Source organism: Dendropsophus ebraccatus, chromosome 1 (genome assembly GCF_027789765.1).
Source record: "Dendropsophus ebraccatus isolate aDenEbr1 chromosome 1, aDenEbr1.pat, whole genome shotgun sequence".
Lineage (NCBI taxonomy): Eukaryota > Metazoa > Chordata > Amphibia > Anura > Hylidae > Dendropsophus > Dendropsophus ebraccatus.
The window spans coordinates 154,299,166-154,323,682 of record NC_091454.1 but is presented as its reverse complement, the minus strand read 5'-3'; the positions used below and the strand labels follow the sequence as shown (position 1 = coordinate 154,323,682).

At 40.1% G+C, this 24,517-nt stretch overlaps 1 protein-coding gene across 4 annotated transcripts in view; it reads left to right on the top strand.

The window, feature by feature from the left end:
• LOC138779064 (neuronal acetylcholine receptor subunit alpha-7) overlaps positions 1–24,517 on the top strand; it is a 175,003-nt gene that overhangs the window by 74,037 nt on the left and 76,449 nt on the right. The window contains exons 1-2 of one of the 4 annotated variants that reach the window (XM_069956558.1): positions 20,392–20,433; positions 21,552–21,596. In XM_069956558.1, the coding sequence (XP_069812659.1) occupies positions 21,594–21,596 (3 nt within the window). In that variant the 5' untranslated portion in view covers positions 20,392–20,433; positions 21,552–21,593. Of the gene's footprint in view, positions 1–20,391; positions 20,434–20,516; positions 20,578–21,551; positions 21,597–24,517 lie in introns of those variants that run through there. The other 3 variants (XM_069956560.1, XM_069956559.1, XM_069956557.1) reach the window with 3 other exon arrangements.

Here is a 24,517-nt window from a genome sequence, read left to right as displayed (position 1 = left end):
ACTCAAAACGTTGTGAAGAAACTTTCCAAACTCTGAATGCTGCAAAGAAACATTCCAAACTCAGAATGCTGTGAACAAACATTCCGAACTCAAAATGCTGTGGAGAAACATTCCAAATTTAAAATGCTGCGAAGAAACATTCAGAGCTCAGAACGGTTAGAAGAAACATTCCGAACTTAGAATGCTGCGAAGAAACATTCCAAACTCAGAACATTGTGAAGAAACATTCCGAACTCAGAATGTTGTGAAGAAACATTCAGAACTCAGAACCAGAACGCTGTGAAGAAACTTTTTGAACTCAGAACACTGCCAAGGATCATTTTGAACTCAGAATGCTGAGAAGAAACATTCCAAACTGAGAGCGCTGAGGAGAAACATGACTATGAAATGACTAAACATCACAACTTTACAGCATATAAAACCATGCGTTCACACATACAGGATCTACAGCAGATTTGATGGCACAGATTTGAAGCTGCAGATTTGTGCTGAATTTGCAACTTATAATCGGCACCAACAAATCTGCTGCAGATCCTGTACGTGTGAATGCAATAGGGCAATTCCACGCAATTTATACATTTTACTCTCACTCAGACATCGGCGTGTGACTGGCTCATCCTGTTCTTTGCAACTATCATTAAAGGGAATCTGTCAGGTCCATACCAGGTACAGAGCTGCAGACACAGGCAGATAGGTGTTGGGGAGATAAAACAAGTGATGCTTTTTTCTTTGCTAATGGCCATTTGCAAAGGTATAAAACTGCATTTTTCCTAAGAAGCTGAGGTGCCACAGCTATCTGCTTCTAGCATTTTCCTTGGAAGCTGAAGTGCCAAACCTGTCTGCAGCTCTACCTGGTAGGGACCTGACAGATTCCCATTAATTTACCCTTCACAGTAACAGTCAAACTTACCCTAGGCCACACATATACTTAAAGTGACTAATTTAGCAGTTACATAGGGCCTTACATAGTCAAGTTTGAGTGATATTGCAATCAAAATCCTTCTCATATGGAGTATACAAATCATTTTTCACTTAAGACTCCCTACAATACATGTATCCCTTACTGTTGTTGCTTACCCTTTATGCCAGCCCTCGTATTCTGACCCTCGACATACGTTTCATGTGTGTCTTCAATCCTCAGGAGGTTTACCTTCCTGAGGAAGAAAGACACACAAGAAACATACTCCCATTTTGCCATCTCTCCGGCAAATCTTACTTGTTCTCAGTGTTATAAAAAATAAGAGGTTTTGGGCGCATTAGTTTGCAAACATTTTTGACTTTTACCTTTACTTTTTTTTTAAAGGTTATTGATATCATACTTTTCATCAAATAGCCTTAGTAATAAAACTATTAAATTAGGTTCAAGGGGCAGTATCGGTCATGGTATAATTCAGACAACTGTGCGGAATGAAATCCTGGCCTCTTGTGAAAATTTGGCCTTTTCTGAAAGTGTTCCTAGCTGGCAGAGCAATAATTTAAAGTCTTTGACATCTTATTACTGATGCATGCAGAACAAATTGTGCATACAATTAAATAACATGGTAATTTTACGATAAAAAAATGGATGTAACCTTTCCTGTGTTCTAACTGCCTAATAGACTCCATGGCATTTATATGCGAGTCTGAAAGAACACTGATTTGGCTTACTAAAAGGTTAGTAATAGTATGTTTGGTCTTAAAGATTCACACATGATTACTAAAAAGTGCGTTTTCTTAGTCTAGATTCTCTGAAGATTGTGGGAGTAATTGATACTTGAAGCCAACAATGTTTACTTTATTCGATATTTTTCCGGAAAAGTGAGTCAGTTGATATTCATTAAAATTCCATTATGCACCACATAATATAGTCTAAATATGACTAGAAGGTTTTGAATGGTAAAATAACAATTTTATTAACTATATTACATGCTTGTACATGAGGAAATGTGAGACCTGTCGATTACAGTGTTTATTAGGAATATGTATAAAGATATAAATGGCGAGATTATAGATAGCAAATTGTTCTTTTCATTTTGCAGATGAGCAGAATACTTATCTCATTTGTAAGCCTTTATTAGTGGGTTAGTAAACATACAGTCTAGGCTTCCATTTAAGGGTCTATAATGAAAAATGTGTTCAAATGATGTCGACATGCGTTAATTTGTAACAATAATCATATATTTTCTCATAATTGGATTGCTTTTAAAGTCACTTATCTTTACTTATGCCTCTTAGACTAAACACTAGGAAATGCCTGGTTACACAAGAAAATATAAAATTGACAAATAGTGTTGTGCGAGCATGCTTGGTCGAGCATGGTGCTCCATTGAGCATCGGGGTGCTAGATCAAGTTTGGTGCTCTGGTGTTTGGTATACAAAAACTCATGGGGGGGGATTATACTTACCACTTTGGTCTTCTATCTTCACTATTGCCACCTAGCCAATCAACGACTGTGGTGGTTGACCCCTGATTGACTGAACGGAGTGAAGACAGAAAACCAGATACCATTTTACTCCCAACAGAGCACAGCCTGGCCCCCAGGGGTTAACTTAACCCCCTGGGGGCCAGACTGTAACTTTGTAAGATTTCAGGTTAACCAGGTACTCTCTGCTTAAATACTTGAGTCCCCCATTGTTTTCAATAGGATTTATTACTTAAGTTGAGCACTCGAGCATTGAAAAATGCTCGACTTGAGGTCTCAAGCATGTTAGTGCACGCTCAACACTATTGACAATGGATAGGTTTTAGGCTATCATAAAACTGATTCTAAAGAAAAATAAATGGAGAAGTTGTAAATAACAGCCAGTAAGATACAAGATTCAATTTTTCTAATCTGTTTCACAGAAAGTAAATAGTATAATAGACTAGTTTTTGAAAGAATAGAATTCTTTTTGTATAGTGGGGGGCCATGGCTTACCCTTTATTCCTTCTTAGCACAGTGCTACACATATAAATTTGATTAATACACATAAATCTATCCTAGTTGACAAGAGTATCATGCTGTTTAAGTGAATCTTGCCGCATTTGATCACTGTGATGTCAATCAATGTTCATTTCTACAAGATTTGTTCTTCAGATATGTTCTATCTACAGCAAATATATATTTGTAAAGTAATATGAAACTGTCATATAATCACATTTGTTAAAGTTTTGATGTATTTAAAGAAGTGTTCATATCCAGTGTCATACTGGCTATGGCCTACTGGGAAGATTGGTTCTAGGGGCTCAGCCTACCACTATCTACATTTTTGGTCTTACAGTATATAGCTGGGTTCACACACAGTATATTTCAGGCTGTATTTGGTCCTCATGTCAGGTCCTCATAGCAACCAAAACCAGGAGTGGATTGAAAACACAGAAAGGCTCTGTCCACACAATGGTGAAATTGAGTGGATGGCCGTCATATAACGGTAAATAACGGCCATTATTTCAATACAGAAGCCATTGTATTAAGATAACAGAAAATATTTGCCATTAAATGGCGGCCATCCACTTGATTACAACATTGTGTGAACAGAGCCTTTCTGTGTTTTCAATCCACTCCTGGTTTTGGTTGCTATACAGCCTCAAATATACAGCCTGAAATATACTGTGTGTGAACCCAGCCTGAATGTGTATTTACTAATAATATATCTATATGTTTGTTTGGGGGTATGTGAGTTCTTCTTAAAAAAAATCCCCCCGACCGCATAATGAGCTGGCAGCATCACTGGATGACATCAATAAAAGCATTCAGAACATACCTTTGTTCCCTAAGTTTGGGTTTGTAATTTCATTAAAAAAAAAACACCTTTATTCGGGTTGTGCATAGTGTCAAATAGGCGGTGCTGCGCTTCACAATGCAGAATGTGATTTGGTGACTGCACAGAAGCGGCTATACAACACAGTGTGGTGTAGCATAGATTGGGAATAATAGAAATGTAATTTACTTCTATTAAAAAATTTCAAGTCTTCCAGTACTTATCAGCTGCTATATGTCCAGCAGGAAATGGTGTATTCTTTCCAGTCTGACACAGTGCTCTTTGCTGCCACCTCTGTCAATGTCAGGAACTGACCAGAATAGTAGCGAATCCCCATTGAAAACCTCTATTTTTTTTCTAAATTACCCCTTTAATACAGCACTACATAATTGCCATAGAAATCCCAACCGTTGTTACTACGAAACTTACCTAGTGTGAACACAGCCTAAGGCTAAGTTTACACAGCGTTTAACAGCATCTGTTGCATAGCGTCTGCGCTCAGCCCGTTCCAGCAGCCGATACCTCTGTATCGGCTGCAGGAACGTTCTTTTTCTTACTATTGATTTGTGGGCACCATCAGGTGTGCCCGCAAATCAATTTTAGCCATTCACTTTAATGCAATGTACGGCCGCCGCTGCACATTGCATTGTGTGAACTGCTGCTGTTTCCGGACACTGTTCAGTGAACAGCATCCGGAAATAATTGACAGGCACATTATTCTAACACCTGTTGTAAAGAACGGGTGTTAGAATAACACTATGTGAACACAGTGGGCGGCATTGCATTGACTTCAATGCAATACCGCCCCTGCAGTAAAGAACAGACGCTGAGGGTCCATTCTTTACTGATTAAAAAACGATGCGTGAACATAGCTTATCAGTGCACTCACTTTCCCACAATCCCCCTTGCTTGCATGTATTATGAAGAGTAGTGGATGCCCAAAGGCGGGTCATAGGCAAGGTTAACAGGTTATCAAAATAAAGCAGAGATATGAGGGATTAGTAAGTATGTATCTTCTTAAACAAATGTTTAGAAATGATTGTACATTTTAAATATGTGCTATTTCCATAATGCATTGGTTTAGGCTTTTATCATCATTGGATAATCCCTACAATGCAATATTTTTGTTAAATCCCTTGAAGTAGAGCTCAAAGTATGCACTTCAGCTACATATTTATGACTTTCTTTCAAGTTCATTTTGGTGGTGAACAGAGGCTAAGTTATGAAATGTTGGGTCACTGTCTGCATACATCTGGACTCAAATATAAAAAGGGGAATGCAAATGCAACAGATTTAGAAAGAAATCTGACACAGACATAAAGTTTCTGAACTTGAAATAATATTTTTAACTGCTAGGACCACTTTAGTGTATATGTTTCTTAAGCTAAAATATAGCTTATGATAATTTTTGCATGTTAATTATATTATATTATGGAAATGTAATTAGTTTAATAAAAGAACATGACAATTACAGTATGCAAACAGATATCCAATTAAAGAGATTAGTAATTCTTAGTAGTATAAAAAAACCCTCCAAGATTACTTCTACAAGATAAAAAGGCTTACATGGATTTATATATTGGGCTCTAGTAATGATTTCGTTAGAGAAATTTAATTTACTCATTAATTCAATATAATGAAGTGCTTTAATCATGTACAGACATTGAAATAAAGCAAACCCAAACGTGCCCTTATAAAATTTTATTAGGGGATAATGGCATTAAAGGAGTTATCCAGCGCTAGAAAAACATGACCACTTTTTTCCAGAGACAGCACCACTCTTGTCTCCATTTTTGGTGGGGGTTTCTAACTCGGTTCCATTGAAGTGAATGGAGCTTAATTGCCAACCACACCTAAACTGAAGACAAGAGTGGTGCTCTCTATGTGCTACATATACCAGGGGGTGGGGAGTAGGCAAAATGGTGGTCGAAGCTGCGTGCAGAAGGGTGGTATATATACCTTAACTGACACTGGTGGGCTGTCAGCACATATGAGAAACAGAGTAAACACAAAGGTAGGCAGGCAATTTTAGACCTCCACTTGGCTTTGGGGTCTCGGGTTTAGGATTATTCTGCCTTGTTTCTTAGTGAAACTGGCAGAACTGTAATGAGCAATGAAAATCTAAGTTGCCTCTTGCTACCCCTTTTCTTTTGGTGTAACGCCCTGTGATGAGACAAAACCAGTAAAACTATCTATTTTAGAACTGTAGAATGTAGATTAAGCACCTAAGATATACAAGGGAAGAAGGTGAAGATTTTGTGCTTACCATTAAAAATACAGTGTAGAAATTTAGAATTTTTTTTTTATTATATGTGCTGGATAAATCCAGTCTTGCACATTGATTTTATTGATTATTCCTTGTGTTTTACTTTTAACACAAAAAAGAGCTTTCCATTGATATACTTTACTTGATTAAAGTATCTTCTTACTATGCCTAGCCTACTGTGCAATACTTTAATGGTAAAAGCTGTCTTCTGGGGCCATAGTCATATATCAGAGAATTGAGATAGGCAAACCGCTTATTTTAACAAAGCGAAGCGCTTTGTTTTAACTGCGCTCCACTCATCAAGCCGCCTGCTTTTCAGCGCTGCTCCGCTCCCTGCTACTCTTCCCAGGATGCCAGGAAAAACTGGATCCAGTCCTGGGAAACTTCTCCCAGTTTCACAGGATTGGATGACCTCTGAGAAGACCACCCCCTTAAAAGGTTATTCCAGGAAAAAAAAAATCCCTAAAAGTAGGAGATCTCGGGGGGGGGGGGGGTCCAACCTCTGTACCCATCGCCAATCTCCGTATCGGGCCTTGACGGCTTTCTATGAATAGAGCAGCTCCATAGGAATGAATAGAGCTGACGGGGCCCAATATGGAGATTGGCACATGGGTACAGATGTCGGAACTCACCTCCCCCCCCCCCCCCCGCAATCTCCTGCTCTTCCCCTATCCTGTGAATAGGGGAAAAGTGAATTTTTCCTGGAATACCTTTATAACTATACCAAATTTCCTGTGACCAATTTCACCATACTAAATATTATACATACTGACCTTCTTCTTTGAGAAGACCACCACTTTAGAAGATCACTTTTCTATTGTTGTTTCAAAGAGGTTTTACTCTCTATTGTCTTAAACATAGAAAACTTAAAGTGAATATACCATCAGGTACATCAGGCTTTTTTTTACATGAATGGATTGCGCCGGCACGGAGATGCTGGTGGTGCGTTCCTTTTTTTGAACCACCTCACAGTTCCCACGCACAGCGACTTTCCAAGCACCGGTTTGGCATGAAGCCTGTGGACCCCCAGTGTTACAAAACCCTCTCTCCTCTGTGACGCGGCTCCATTGATTCTAATGGAGCCGTGTCACAGAGGTCAGGGGAAATTGCCAAACTGGGGGCCGGCAGGACCACCCCCAGTACTTCATGTCAGGCCAGTGCTCAATAATAGAGCCACATGCACAGGAACCCGGCGGTGGTTCAATAAAAGGACTGTGCCACCAGCATCCCCAAACCAGCGCCGATTCAGTCATGTAAAAAACCCAAAGAGATTCACTTTAAGTAAAATAAACCAAGTACATTTCAAAAGTGCTTGCGATCACAGCCCCTGTCAGTTCCTTTAAAACAAACAAACAAACAAACAAACAAAAAAAACAGTGCCTCTTTAGCACACTGCAATTTTCTGTCTTTGAATTACAGGAGCCTTTACGTAGAACCTGATACCTTTATATGTCTGGCTTTCCTTTACATTTATGACTCTAGGATCATAAATATAAAGATCAAGTCTAGACAAAACCTAGTGATCAGCTCCCTGTACAATTCACATTCAGCTGAGCTGTCATTGAGCTATTGCTAATCAGATAAATCATGACTATAAAACAGCAGGCAGATGTAGGGTTGGAGAGTAAAATATTCAAGACAAGGCCTTCATTGTGGTTTTTAATTTATATCACATGTACCACAATGAGATGAAACATGCTTCATTACAAAACAGGCAGAATATACTTGGAATCATCATAATGTCCCGTGTATATAAAATCTGCAATCATTACAGTACGGTAATTAAAGACACATAGAAACATGTAAAAGATGCTAAACTTACAGTGGGGGAAATAAGTATTTGATACACTGCCACTTTTGCCACAAGTTTTCCCATCTACAAAGAATAGAGAGTCTGTTTATTTTATTGTAGGTACACTTCAACTGTGGGAGACAGAATCCATAATTTTTTTTTTTAAATAATTATTTGCATATTATTGCATGGCATAGGTATAGCATGACATAGGGGATAGGTATCCTCTATCAACCAGCAACAATTTTGGCTCTCCCAAACCTGTTAGTTTTTCTTTAAAAAGCTCCTCCTACTCTGCACTTATTACCTATATTAAATAAAGGGGAACTATCATCAGGTTACACGAATCTAACCTGCTGATGGCCCCTATGGCACCAGGAACGCTGAGGAGGAAGGTATGTGTTTTATCTTCCTCCTCATTACCAGTCCCTTGCTGTTAGTCAGGGTAAACTCCATTCTGGAGCACTGTTAGGAGCAGTGCCGCATCATCTGGCATGCCTCTTCTAATGATAATCAATGGAGGGGGTGGGCCAGATGATGCGGCAGTGCTCCTAATGGTGCTTCGGCGTGCAGTTTACCCCAACTAACAGCGTGGGACCAGCACCGAAGAGGAAGATAAGACACATACCTTACTTCTCAGCGTCTAACCTCCTTAGGTTTAATTTGTCTAACCAGCTGATAATTCCCCTTTAATTGCATCTGTTTGAACTTGTTACCCGTATTAAAAAACACCTGTCCGCACACTCAATCATTCACACTCAAACCACTACACCAAGACCAAGAAGCCGTCTAAGGACATAAGGGACAAAAATGTAGACATGCACTAGTCTAGGATGGGCTAAAGGAGGAGAGAAGGCTACAATTATTGGCATAATTATTAGAAAATGGAAAAAACACAAGATGACTTTCAGTCTTCCTGAATCTAGGTCTTCATGCCAGATCTCGCCTTGTGGGGTAAGTATAATACTGAAAAAGGTCAGGAATCAGCCCAGAACTACAGGGGAAAATCTAATCAATTACCTGAAGCAGGTGACTCTGCTGACATACCTTCAAACCTCATCTGGTATTATAATCAGCACAAAAATGATGTGCCAGTAGCTGTATGGTATGGATTCCCATGGGAATGTCAGGTAGGGGGTCTGGGAAAACAAGACGAGTGCAGCCCTAGAACTGGCACCCACCCCAGCTGGCCCTACCTACTTGCCACAACAGCCCTAAGTAGCTGCGGACAACTGGGCGGCGTTCCCTAACCTGGAAAAGTGAATACACGAAAAACAGAGACAAGACTAACAAACAAGCAAGGGAAAGTCAGAGGTCCGAGTCGGTAACAGCCGGTCAGTATAGGTACAAAATCGTGATCCAAACAATAGTCAAGGTCCAAGCCAAAAGGTCAGGTATCAGAAGTACAAAGTCAGAGTAATGCTAGGTCAAGATACACAGGAGGAACCAGGTTCTATCGCAGGCAAGAAATGAGACCACAGGGCCGATACTTATGGAGCCTGGAGTCCCAGCCTCAGACTTGATTGGAGCTGAGGCTCCAGGTCCTGTCTAGATACAGACAGGTAACTGGTAAGTCAGCTGTCAGTCAACAATCAGTGAACACTCAAAACACCTATGCTGACCCTGGCCTCTGCTACAACACAGAACAGCAGAGCAGAGTATGTGAAAAAACATAAAAAGAATTATGGCTGAATTGGACGCCAAGCCGAACGTACGGCCCGAGTCCTAACAGCCCTTTTCTGTTCCAGCATGACTGAGCCACAGAGCACAAAACAGGGTCCATAAAGACATACATGTGGGAGAACTTGACTGGCCCAAACCCAGCCCTGACCTCAATGCCATGACACTTTTGGGATGAATTAAAATGCGAGCCTCTCTTTCAACATCAGTGTCCAACTGTCCAAACACACGTTTTTCTGTATGGATATGCATACATTTTAACAGTAGAGGGGAAGCTCTTAAAACTTCTATTAAAAGACCAATTTAGCTCCTCCTACCCTGCACTCATTACCTATATTAAAGGGGAACTATCAGCAGGTTAGACAAATCTAATTGATAGCCTCTTGTAGTGCCGGCAACGCTGAGGAGGAAGGTATGTATATGAAACCCCCTCTGTGATGCGGCTCTATTAGAATCAATTGAGCTGTGTCCCAAAGGAGAGGGGAGATCGTCACACTGGGGGCCGATGGGCCCACCACCAGTGCTTAGTGCCCGGAAAGTGCTTGGTAAGAGACAATTGCTGTGCACAGGAATTGGCTAGCGGTTCAAAAAAAGGACCACGGAACCGCCATCCCCTAGCTGGCCTCGGTCTGCTCATGTAAAAAAGCAAAAAAGCCGTGTACCTAGTGGTACACTCACTTCAATAATGACTTGCAAGGAACAGTTACTGGTCCCCCCTCCTGCTGTGGGAACAGCATTATAACACAGATTATATTACAGAGAAAGGTTTATATAATAAACACAGGTTGCAGAAAATTATAGGACCCTCTTAATGTAAATGTAATCACCACATGCTACTCCATTATTTCTTGTATAAGGTATGATTTGTTGCAAAATGCTTTCATTCGTATCCAAACTGCAATGTCCGGAGATAGCCATTTGTTTCCTAAGTGACTTTGCGAAAAGTCATTTATGTCGCTCTTTCCTGTAGAATGATCCAAAATTGCACAGGCACAATGAAGTGGAAACTCTTATGTGTAGCCTCAGTCTTCTTGTCACTTACTTGCTTTGTTCATGAAATAGAGTTTTTCTAGCAATATAATCAGTTCTTTTCTAACTGCCACACACATTGGATGATGTCTACGGCACAACTCTATTTAGAGTGATCACAGTAAATGTCGTGGAATATGTGGAGACAATTAGTGAGTGACAAACAACGAGAGAGGACGGCACAGCACCGCACATACATGCTGCCTGCCAGCTCTCTGCTAATTATGAATTAAAATGTCTCTCTCTAGTCTCATTAAAAAAACAACCCCACAGGAGACAAGCATTTAACTTTAATTAGGTAGAATCAAGTAGGCAAAAAATTTACAATAGAATTTGTTGAAAACAGAAGATCAGTACACAGCATCTACCACTGCAAGATGCAAATGGTAATTACGAGAACATGATCACTTTTACACTGTACTTCCTTTTCATTAGACACATTCAGTTGCTATCCATGGAATGTTGTAAAATAAATTGTCTTATGATGATATAATGTGTTTATCACGAAATACTCTCAGAGTCAAGTGTAATGGGATCAAAGACCTAACAGTTCCTCTAAAGGCATGCATTCATTACTGTGTGAGTGGACTGGGGGTTGTCACACAATGGATAATGACTGCAATTAAGAGGTCTGGGGTCTGAATTCATTTAGGGAGCTGACCTGAAGACTAGGGTTTAAATTTGGGGTTCTAGACTAGGGCCATAAATAATTTACCAGTCTAGGGTTAGAATTAAGGTGCCTAGTCTGAGTTTGAAATCAATTAAATTGTGGGGTCTGGGATGTGAATTAATTTAGGGGATCTGAATTAAGGGGTCTGGAGTTGTATCTAAAATTAATTAAGGTGTGTGGTGTTAATTAGTATAGGAGACTGGTACAAATATAAAAATCCAAAATAATCTGCCCTTAGAAGAGAGCACTCACACAACATATTGGGTTATTGAATTTAAAGTGTCCTTTTGACGTGAAAACCATGCTCAAACTCTCATCAAATGTTATGAGAAGCGGAAGAAGCACTCAAATTAAAATAAATGTAAAGAAAAAATATATCTGTGAGAAAAAAACAAGATAGAAGTTTGGAGAACATCGCACTTATAGGAAAAAAAACTCCAACTCCACACAGTCCGGACTCCATGGATCCACACTACCAACATTCTATCATATAGAAAAACGTGTGGCACAGTTAATGGCGCAGGGCAGGTGTCAGCTCCAGGGCATCACCTGTCTAATGTCGTCCAGTTCCCTAGTTTTCCTAACATAAGCCTATGGGGGACAAAAAGCAAGCTGAATATGTTAGTGGCACATATATACTGCATTTGGGGGGGAAAAATGAAAAATTACAGGGCTTTTCTAGGCAAAAATAAACTGTCTATAGGATAGCTCATCAGTCTCTGATTGGTAAGGGTGCAGATATCCAGCTTCCTCATTGATCAGTCTATTTTGCCAGGAAAACCCCTTCAAAACTGTTCAAAAAACACCAAAATATTTTGTAACAAAACATTATGCATGTTTAACATAAACTAGAGAGCAAGCGGGCCTCTGTAAGAGGTATAGGTGGTCTTCTCCAATGCCAGGGCTGCATTTTAGTCCCAGTCCAGTCCTGGCTTACCTCTTATTTAGGTCACCTTTAAGGCGACTTGGTCTTTCTCAGCTTTTCTGTCTTGCACACTAGTAGTTGATTTGGTGGAGTCAAGGTATACAGGACATTGTTGCAAGTTATTGCTCTTATAGAGATCATTGAGGTGCTCTCCAATCTTGATTCTATCACCCAGGACAAACATTTCAACTATCTGTGTATCCTCTACAACTTTACTGCAAAGCATCTTCCGTATCATACAAGGCCACATGAGGTACACCTGCACCTACACCTTCATTCAGTCAGCCAAAAGCACTTCACTAACACATTGCTTGTCTTTTGACCACAGTAGCTGATGTTCCAGAACTACACTTGTCTATATTTTGTTGCAGGGTACAGAAGAAGGATGCCAGCCCTTTTTTCCCGGTGCCTTGCTTAGTCTGGTCTCTCCCCACTGACCTGTCTGAAACAGGTGACCCTGCCAGAAGTACTACTCCCACCAGCTTAGCTCAATGGATCATCAAGGCACACAAGCTCCCTCACCACGTCAAAGTGAAGGCACCAAGAGGGAACCTCTCCACCCTAACCCAATTACCCATGCCACTTCTGTATTTAGTCAAAATGTCCCCCTGAAGTTTTGTTCGGTACTCGAACATTGTTCGGTTTCCGATCAAAATCAGGGGAGATAAATGTCAGCTCAACTCCAGAGAGGTTTTCCCCCCAGAATTTTCCCTATAAACCACTCTTCATACACACACACACACACACACACACACACACCGTACAGTTAGGACAATACAGTGACAGCTGACAGTTATCCCCATTCACTCTGCATCACTGCCACAGACATTGTAATGTCTGTAATGCTATCATGCATTACAATATACATCAGAAATACTAATGCTGGGGGCCTGATACTTGGGCTTGTAATATGCTGGGGCCTGATTCTGGGGTCTGTATTGTGCAGGGCGCATGAAACCAAGGTCTTATTATGGGGTAAGTGTTATGCGGGGGGCCTGCTTCTGTGGTCTGTATTATGCTGGTAAACTGATTTTGGGATCTGTATTATGCTGTGGGCTTGATACTGGGGTCTTATTATGGAATCTGTGTTATACAGGTGTGCTGATACTGGGGTGTTTATTATGCGGGGGGGGGGGGGGGGGGGCTTATAATAGGGCTGGAACAGTTAGTCTATGTTCACTGTGTAGCAGTGGTGACCAATAAATGCAGCTCAGCTTCCATTTAAGTGAACAAGAGCTGATCAGTGGCTGATGATGTATCCTGTGGATAGCTCATCATTCTATTTTGCCAGGAAAACCTTTTTAAAAAGTGTGCAAGTAAACTACAAAAAAAATCTTGTAAAAACCATTAAACATGTTTAACATAAACCAGTCAGCGAGTTGACCTTTATGTTCTCCAATGCCAGGACTGGATTTTCATTAATCTGATATAAGCTTTGCTTTGTCCTAGATTGTTTCCAGTAAAATATCTTTCTTGATGTTTTTTAATCTATAAAAGCTACTTCCACTACTATTACTACTACTACTGAAATACACAACTTGAGAAAAAAGGCCAGTTTGATTCCTATTAAAGGGGTAGTGCAGCGCTAAGAAATTATTCACAAAATAACACACATTACAAAGTTATACAACTTTGTAATGTATGTTATGTATGTGAATCACCCCGTTCCCCGTGTTCCCCCACCCCCACACGTGGACCCGGAAGTGTAGTGTACCATACATACCTGATGCGCATCATCCCCGTCCCCCATCTTCTGTCAACGACGTAATTTCCGGGAGGCTGACCGAATCGCTGCAGCCGTCCCTGATGCCGCCCCCCCTCTGCCGCGTCATCGGCTGCTCAGCCGCGATTGGCTGAACATAACTGTGCTCAGCCAATCGCCGCTGAGCAGCTAATGAAGCGGACTTTGTAATGTGTGTTATTTTGTGAATAATTTCTTAGCGCCGCACTACCCCTTTAAGTTTATTAATTTACAGTTTCAAGTGGGAATTCTTAGTATTCAGCTTAAAGAATATTTGCAGCATTTTTTTTTCAAATCTATTGGACTTTATTATATATGCTTCCTTTGATAACAAACAAGACTTGCCTTAGATGGATGTACCTTTTAGAATAAACACGACTCAAATCAAGTATATGGCAATCGTGGACACCTGGAGTCAATTGAATTTTTTTTAAATAAGATCTTCCCTCAATGTAAAATGCTTTTGAAGAACTATCTACCCTTCCTTTACAGTTACATGACCATGCTTGCACAGTTACTGGAGCAGGCAAATTAATTAGGCAAACTGTTCTTATATTACTCACAATGACAGATGACTATAGGCTTTGATAATACGCATAATTGATCTCAGGCATATGCTTCCTATTCAGAACACGCAACTAATAGGTAATAACTACTGATAAAAATGTGTCAATTATATCTGATTCTCATTTTATATTTAATTGTATTAGTGAGAAGTATTACTGAACAAATGGTGCCAAGTTATTTGGAACACACAAAATCTGCTATTTCCAATCTCTAATATTTCCTACTATTGATCACCAGAGTCATTTTAATTTAATCAGAATCATAATTGAAATGCAATATCATCATGCTATATTTAATATTAGTGCTAATGATTAGTAATCTTTCATTTCTCTACATTATTGTGCAGCATTATTTGTTGTATATACATTACATTTGCCATTTAACAATTCTGATATATGTTATCTGGATATTTTACAGAGCATGATGCCCCTTTCATAACATGTAAGGCTGGTCTTACAGGGGTACTCCAACTTAAAACTGACCTGTCCTCTATCCACAGGATAGGGGCCAAGTAATAGATTGCAAAAAGGTCCAACCGCTGATCCCTGGTGATCTCCATATTGGCCCCGACTTTTTTTTTTTAATAGACCGCTTAGCAGGGCAAAGAACTATTAATGTATTTGCAAAAAATATTTAGCTCGAAGAGCCCTACAAATATAACTATATAACTATATTAGTTGAGATGGGAATACCCTATTTAATGTTACCCCTTTGATAATGGCCACACAATTAATCACGCCTTGACTAATGAAGGCACTAAAAATTAGCGCCAATCTTTTTTGCCCTTCATGCTTGATCTCTAATTTCTATTTGTCATTGAGCTACTGGGTAGAGCCTGATATCTATTGGGTGTACCATACACTGCACCCAAAAAAGAAGCAGCAGTAGCGGCAATGGGGCTTTATACAACAGTCTAAACTGGCATTCTAGTTTGGGGGTGATATCTAATACTTACAGCCAGCTCTTGTGCGCTCTCTTTGTAGTCTCTCTGTGTCTTTCTTTCTCTGCATTATGAACTCACTCCCCCACCCAACTTCCTTTGCACTCCTCTCTTCTTTATAGACTTATATATGTAGCATTTAACCTGACAGGAAAGAATAATAATGAGAGGATAAGCATTTTATGTCAATAAGATATGTATATTACAGTATCTTACAATTGATTGTAATATTGATTTGTGCAAAGTTTGTTACAATTTAAAGAGAGCCTATGGCCTCCCCTGACATGCCTGCTTTAGCATATATAGTACTTGCATTCATTATAAAATAGCAATTCTTGAATATTTGGAACATATTTTCTTGTACTGTAGTTCTGTGTTACACCCTTCTTCCATTATTCTCATTAGACATGTATCGTTACCAGTAGGGGACGTGTCTCTATACTTTCTGACACTGACATCTCATCAAAGCTGATGGTGTAGGGACACCCCCCCAACTGGTAACACCCATTTGCCAATTTACTCATGCAGAACTGGTAAATGTAATGCACAAAAAGAGCACAAATATAAGGCAGAAAAACTGTGACAACAAGGGGAAGAGGATAGAAAGAGGAATGGTTTGACATAAGCAGGTGAGTCATTGCTGTATTGAGAGTTCTGGTCCAGTAGTGAGGTAAAGTTAAATAACAACCAATATGGGAGCTGTAATCCTCGGCATGTTAGTTGCCACCAGTTACCCTAGAAACAAATATACTAAAGACACAGTTAAATAGAATTTATATTAACTTCACAGCACTACAGTTCAAAGACTTATACTGACCCTTGATTTGAAGAAGAAGATATGCACTTTTAGTGGAGCTTTAAGGTTGTGCATGTTAGGGTGCTAGAGAAGGCTAGGGGATGCTGGTGTAACCTTTTTTCAGCAGAATGACTTTTTCCATATACACTGCACCACAGAAAATCTGATCTGATAATATATTATGTGTTGCTGTCCATGCTGCCAGCAGAATATCAACATCTCATCTGCACTTTACAAAAGCTGTATTCATCCATTTGAAATCAACTTTAATTGCGATTCGCTGAGGTAAAGAACATTTTTATTTATTTATTTATCAATAAGAGTCACTTTATGCGGAGAATTGATGTAATTGCTGTCACTTCCTCCTACATTGGTCAGGACATGCAGTACACAATTTGCAATGCTTTCAGCCATAAGCAGCTCTTCAATGCTTACAAACAGAACGGACATGCAGAGATGGATCAACAAATTAAATGGTGGGCAATCTTTTGTGATCTCACCTCATTATACTCTCTGGATTAAAAGCGTAATATTAAGTGGTGAATGGAAAACTAGTGTAAAGATAACTTGGAGAGTTAGTGTTTGTCATAGACTTATAAATGGAATCTGCTAAGTGTTTATACAGAATTAAGTCCAATCTCTGAACCATAAAATTCTGTGCTAAACAACACCAGTTTAACTTCCAGTTTTGAAAGCTGTAAGCATAAAAATCTGGAATGTATATATGGCATTTGGTACGTTTAGTGTATTCACTAGTGTATTCATTGTACAAGCCAGCCTTTAGCTACGGTACAGTGGAGTAGGTTGCAATCAATTTATTAAGAGGTGCAGGTCACATCTGTGGCTGTCACAAACTGAAACATATTCCAGCTATGAGCAGACATAGATTTCAACCCCGATTTACAATTTCAGGAGTCAATTTCTAGTAAATCCGTCAGGCTGTTAAAGCCCATCTTCTCTCACTAAACCATTCCCACTTTTTAAAAGGTAGCATGACCAACACAAAAGGTAAAGTTGCAAAATGTTGCCATTCACCACATATATTTTTTATTTGTATTCTTATAATTTTTGTTAAAAAAATAAATATATTTTGGGAAGTATTAAAGGGGTTGTCCCGTGAAAATCTTTTTCTTTTAAATCAACCAGTGTCAAAAAGTTGTATAGATTTGTAATTTACTTCTATTTAATATTCTCAAGTCTTCCCATACTTGTACTGCATATGTTTCCATATATGTACTGCAGGAAATGTATTATTTTCATTCAGACACAGTGCTCTCTGCTGAGATCTCTGGCCGAGACAGGAACTCTCCAGAGCAGGAGAAATTTTCTATGGGGATTCCAAAAGAAAACCTCTCCAATTCCAGAGAGTTCCTGTCCCGGCCAGAGATCTCAGCAGAGAGCACTGTGTCTGAATGACACATAATGACACCGAGCGCCGCCGCCTCTCTGCGCCCTCAGGACGGAGCGGTCATTACCAAGCAGTCACCTTCTCCAGCAGCAGCAGCAGCTCAGGGAGATGGGAAATGGCACCTAAGCTCCCTGCTCATTCCTTGCAGGGACGCCGCTGCGGCGCTCTGTGTCATTATCTGTCAGTGCCGGCGGGTAAGAGACAGCAGCCGTGCCCGGGCCTGGCTCTCCTGTAGACCTGTAGAAACTGTAGCCATAAGGGGCCAGGAAGATCACCCAGCAGCGGCGTCCCTGCACGTCCCTCTCTGCTTCCCCTGTGCTGCTTCACCACCATGGCACATCTCCGTGCATGGGACGCTGCTGCTGGGTGTTCTTCTGGGCCCCTCTCTCTCTCTCCTCCTTAGGGCTGGTGTCGGGGTGCGTACTTCTGCTTTGATGTTACCGGGGATGCAGAGGGGTGAGCTCTCCTGCACAGGAGATAAAATTCGGGGGTCCCGACCACCAATCCCGCCTGCAACCTAATTCTTCTCTGAGACCGGGGCCTCAAGTACATCCACCAGGCGCGTCGGATTTGGGGTAACATCAGAGCAGAGGTACGCACCCCTGCACCAAAATGAACAGCCTAATACAGCTACTGTAACAGCATCATTAGAACAAAGCACTGCTATAAACCTGTAGAACTGTGGTCACTAGTAGTTTGGAACTTCTGTTCTTCTACATATAGCGTGCCCCCTGCTGGACCCTGCCGGAACATACGGCTTGAGACGTGACATCATGATTTTTTAGAGGAAGTGAGCCTGCCTGATCTACTATATTGAGGGAAATAGCACTATATGTGCATTTCCCATAATTAGTGTATATTAGAGATTTGTATAACTTTTCTTATGTAATGACATATGTAAAAATATGTTTTGCCCGGAGTACCCCTTTAAGCATCCAGTATATGACAATGCAGAAGAACAGCACTCTCGAATAAACATGGTTTAAGATTGGTGATCCATATGGTGTGTAGCAGATGTTGCCGCATGTCCTTAATATATAGAATTAACACAATTGATCCCACAGGAGTTGATCTATCATGCATGAAAAGTGCTCACAAATGGAAGGACTTGTCTTTAGACATGCCTGGTTATTTCCTCAGTAAACTGAATGGAACATATGTAACCAAGTGTTGCAAAATAAATTGAATATATAGCAAGCGTATGTAACAATGCAGAAGAACAGCACTCTTGAATGAGCATAGCTGAAGGTTGGTGATGCCTATGGTGGGATGCAGATGTTAATGCATGCCCTTAATGTACAGAAGAAACACAATCCCACAGCAGTTGTCCTCTTTATGCAGAAAATGTACAAGTAACAAAGTTTATCAACAGCGATTAAAGCTAAATGGCTGAGAACAAAGGGGGCATTACCAGTAATGGGGAGAGTGTCAGGAAGAATTCAAGTATATATAGAAATAGGGGTATTCTACTTATTCTGTACAACCCTTGTATGTTTTGACACATAGTGGTAACTAGCTTACTTATTTGTATTTCCTTGTTGTCGCTCATTGTGTTTTACTGAGCCAGAGCTTTAAGTGTTTGTGCTTTGTTCCCTTTACAATAGAATGGTCCCCCAACATATGATATTAATAGGTTCTGGGGCGACCATTATATGTAGAAACTATTGTATGTTGAGTCCATAATTCTACGAAAAACTGGTTCCGGCTGCTGTACGAAAACAACACTCAGAACATCAATGCAGATGCAGACGATCGGTAGCCTAGACCTCACAGCGGGACTTCACATAAGTATACCAGCACAGCAACCGGAACCTGTTACATGGCGCTGCCATGATTTGATTGCGCTCCGGGGAGTTACAGGGGGAGATCAGCCTGCATACTGAGCTGATGCCATTGCAGGAGCGTGGCAGAGCCTTCTGATACATGCACTGTAAAAACACATACATGCATGTATCCGAATAAAGCCAATTAGTGGGTGTGTAAGCCGTGTACCGAGGTGGGCTCCCCAGAATACAGCGAAGTCAAGAGCGAGAGAGACGACTCCAACACCAAGTTAACCCAAATTGTAATTTTACTGAAATGCACCAATACTAGTACCACAGGTACCAATAACCCCCAAACCCTTACAACAATACAACAACTAGTGGAGACCCCTGTGCTACACAGCGTGTCGCCACTCTGTATCTAATCCGGATATTCACAACAACTTTTACCTACCAGCAGTCTCAGATAGACCGGACACTATTTACCTCTTAATACCCTCACAAGATAGGAACGATTGTGTATGGATGCGTTCCTCAGGCGCACTTGCGGTGTAGCGCAGCAGTATACAATCTTAACAATAAATCTATAAATAACAAACCACTATTTGACAGTAAGACAGCAATCGGCCGAGAATATTGCCAGACAGGCAATGCTGTGGTATATGAGTCTGGAGAAAGGCTTGTGGCCTAATACGAACAAGAAACCTAACTAACTAACTACTTGTAGGCAGTGACTCTCATATGTTGCCGTGCACGCTACTGTCTCACTGTGTCCAGATGAGAAGCTCCTCTGCCAACATCCAGTCCCACAATGGCGACAACTGTTCACAGCAGCACGATCTAGTTCGACCAGTAATGTGCTCCCACAGTCACAGTCGAAGAGTTGAATCTCTCTCTCTAACTCTCAGAGGATCCAATCGCCAGCAACAACAGCTTATCTGCACCACAACTAGAAGTCCCAGCAAACCGATTCCCAGCTTGGATGAATCAGTATATTCACCAACAGCCACCAAAATAGCCGCTCTCTCCTTGACAACCAAAAGACCGTTAGTGATGTCACAGACATGTGACCAGTCACTTTTACTTAATGTTAATGCTCAACAGTGGCATCTTGTGGCCAAAATAAAGAATTGAAGGTACAGTTACAATGACATCTCCTACAGGTGCAGTGAAAAGGTGTAATGGCGGTCACTAATGGGCTTATACAGTTTGTTTAGGTCTTGAGACAGTCCAGCACCTTTGCTCTCAGTTTCTTTAGCAGGGCAGTGGTCATCTGTGAGGTGACTATGTGGTTATTATTATGTTAGACTACTGCCCTTTGGCCCAGTTTCCGAAGGGAGGGAGATCATGCTCTGCTTCAGTATGTCATAGTACATGTTGGCATTCCTGGTTCCCTCAATAAACTGTAGCTCCCTACAGCTGCCAGCACTTATGCAGCCCCAAATAATGACACTCTCACCAACATGCTTGACTGTAGGCAAGACACTTGTCTTTCTACTCCTCACCTGGTTGCCGCTACACACACTTGACACTATCTGAAGTTTATCTTGGTCTTATCAGACCACAGGACATGGTTCCAGTAATCCATGTCCTTTGTCTGCTTGTCTTCAGCAAACAGTTTGCAGGCTTTCTTGTGCATCACTTTTAGAAGAGGCTCCATTATGGGATAACAGCCATGTACACCAAATTGATGCAGTGTATGGAGTTGGATCTGAGCACTGAAAGGCACTAAATCTAACATAGCTGCTCCCTATTCACACCTGAGACCTAGTAACACTAACAAGTCACATGGCACCGGGGAGGGAAAGTGGCTAGTTAGGCAAAATTTTTCCATTTTCCCATAAGGGTGTTCTTACTTTATTGTCTAGGGTTTAGACATTTAATGGCTGTGAGTTGAGTTATTTTGAGGGCGCACAAAATGTACACTGCCATACAAGCTGTTTACTGACCACTTTACATTGTATGAAAAGATATAACATACAGTATTTACAAAAATGTGAGAGGTTAACTCACTTAAGCTATCTATCTATCTATCTATCTACCTATCTATAACGCTATATTAGTTTTTATCTATATAAATCACTCACTTCTGAGGAAATAAAAATGAAGCATTCTAACTTTGCTTAGCAGGAACTGTTAGAGAGATGAGGGAATGCTATCTTGGGAACAATATAGACACTTCACGAGTACAGTAGAATAATTGAACATAACTGTGGGGATGCCAGTCTCTAAACACATTTTTCTTTCCATTTAGGATGAAAAAAATCAAGTTTTAACAACGAATATATGGCTACAGATGGTAAGCTATCGTGATTCTTCCATTATTTATTATAAAAAAGCATGAACTTTCTGGATCTCATACATTGAATGTGCAATGAGCCCGTGTTAAGATTATGTTTGGTTCAATATTTATAGTAAATACTTAGGGCCACATGTATCATCCGGCGAACGGATGATTTTCTGCGGAAAGTGCCGATTTGCGATTTTTTTTTATTCGCAAATGGCCGATTTGCGGAAAAAATATTCGCAAGTCGGCACTTTCCGCCGAGTACGCCAGGGGGGCGGAAAGGGGGCGTGTAGTGGGCGGAACGGAGGGCGCGGACTCAGAGTCCGCGCGATTTACCATCCGTTCTGCCCACATGTACGCCGAAAACCTACTCCAGTCCTCAGCTGGCGTAGGTTTTCGGCGGTGCGCACCGGCGCGCACGGGATTTATGTAGAGGCAGTCCGCCTCTACATAAATCTCCGTAGCGCCGGAGCTGCGGGGGCATTTATAAGTCCGGCGTAAAAAACGCCGGACTTAATAAATGCCACCCTTAGTGTGGTAATTATCGAATAATCAATCTTTAAAACCAGCTGAGGTGTTCACAAGTTTACTACAGGTAAAATCTCACTATAGACTTATGCTCTACTAATACTGGATGCTAAAAAAAGTTATTCTGGGATTTCTGTATCTCTGGAAAATGAGGAGTAGGCTAATGAAGCAGACAGAGGAGGCCATTGTACAGTTGTGTGTTGGCAGACGGCCCAGAATATAAAATAAGGAAACATATTTATAAGAAGAATGATATGAATTCAGATTCTTTTCAAATCAATAACTAAATGAATCTATGTGCATTGTCAAATGCAATACTACTTCTAAAAAAGGCCATGGTTATTGGTTATATATTGGTAGTTGTTAAAATCTATCTATCTATCTATCTATCTATCTATCTATCTATCTATCTATCTATCATTAAGGCTATGTTTCCACAATGTCTTTTTTTAGGCAAAATAACGGCCGTTGCTTGATAATGATGGCCGTAAATAATGATCGTGATCATTGCTGATGGTAGTCATGGTAAACTAACACCCGTTATTTTATTTTGCATAAAAGGACATTGTTGGAACATAGCCGCATATTGAAAACACTCATAAATACGATTTGTGTATACCCATCACTGTAACATCTTTTATACTAACAATTCTACAAGCATTGCATCTTTTTAAGCAATTCAATTTATATGGAGATGAGAAATATGTTTCCTAAAGTGCATTTCAGTTTTGGAATACCTTGCTAACCATAAGTTTGCAAAGTATAGTGAAATAGCAGGATTGTAAATACAGTAGTATAGGCAAATGAAATTTTTTGCTATCAACCATCAGAGCCTTGGCATCAACCATGGCATAATTGATTTTGCTGTAAAAAAAAAAAAAAAAATAGAGCTAGTACGTCATGATTACTTTATTTTTTCCCATGTTTCTGTCATTCCCAATACAGCTAATTTCTTCTAGACGATAACAGTTTGTCATCAGTTGGCTAAATTGATTATTAGTTAATAAATTTCAGACAACAAGGGATCGTTTTGGTTGGACCCGTCTACTTTTATCAACTTTAATGTAAGGCTTATAGGCGTCATAACAATGGCTTGTTTACATTATAAAGTCAATGATTGCTAATAGATTTGGTTTGCCCAAAAGACAAAACTTGTCACTTTGGTCAATTTTTATACGTTAATTAAAAAATAACAATCTCTAAGGAATTGTTTAGATATTAGTGATAGTCAAATTTTCCTGACACTTAACTTTGATACCTGACCTTGACATGTGATGCTGAAAACCTGATTTTGTCACATAACTTATGACATGACTCATGTCTGACTCCAATAGCTTACTCTGATTAGTCAAATAGCTCAATGGTGGAGGTCAGACATCACCTCAGTGTGTAATTTAGCTAGATAGGTATCACATACTATACATATTGTATATAATACAATATAATATATTTACTTTGACCAATAAAAGTCAGAGGTGAGAAGAATAATTCTTTGTGTTTGTAGTCTGAAACTTAACTAGCTTGCACACACATTCCTGCAGCTGCTTGTCATTACTAGAGATGAGCAAACCTGTCGAGGTTCGGGTTCATATGAACCTCGGCCGGTTTCCCTCATGTCTAGTCATTGCCTCTTTAAACACTGCAATGCACAGCGATCGCAGCGTTTAAGGTAGTGACAGGACAAGGACCTGTCACTGACTGATCGGGACTTCCACTGAGTGGCAGCCGGGGGTAAGCCACTTACCTCCGTTCTGTCGGATCTTCGATGCACTCTGCACAGATCACCGATAGTACTGATGAATGCTAAGTCCCAAGTGACTTATATATGCAATACAAAATGTGTAAAATAATTTAAAAAGTTTCAAAACATATTAAAAAAACTAAAATAAAAATGACTCAATAAAGATTTATATTACCCCCCTTTCCCATAATAATAATAAAAAAAAAAAAAAAAAAAAAAAAATTATATATATATATATATATATATATATATATATATATATATATATATATGATAAACATATTACATATCGTATTGCACCCTGCATGGTGAAGAGGGGCCACTGGAAAAAGCATCTAACACAAAGTGCACGTCAGGGTTGGCACCACGTGCACACAGACGTTATGGGTAAGCTGCTACTTTGTTACCATATGCTGCACATCTAGATATGAGTCTATATAAGAGGTTTTTATTTACCAGTGACTGCAGGGCTGGTGTGTATACATAGCTTATGAATTGAGTAGAGTATTTTTACCATTTAGCTAGGCTGGGTTCACACTACGTATATTTGAGGCTGTATGTTTGAGGCTGTATAGCAACCAAAACAAGGAGTGGATTGAAAACACAGAAAGGTTATGTTCACATAATGTTGTAATTGAGTGGATGGCCGTCATTTAATGGCAAA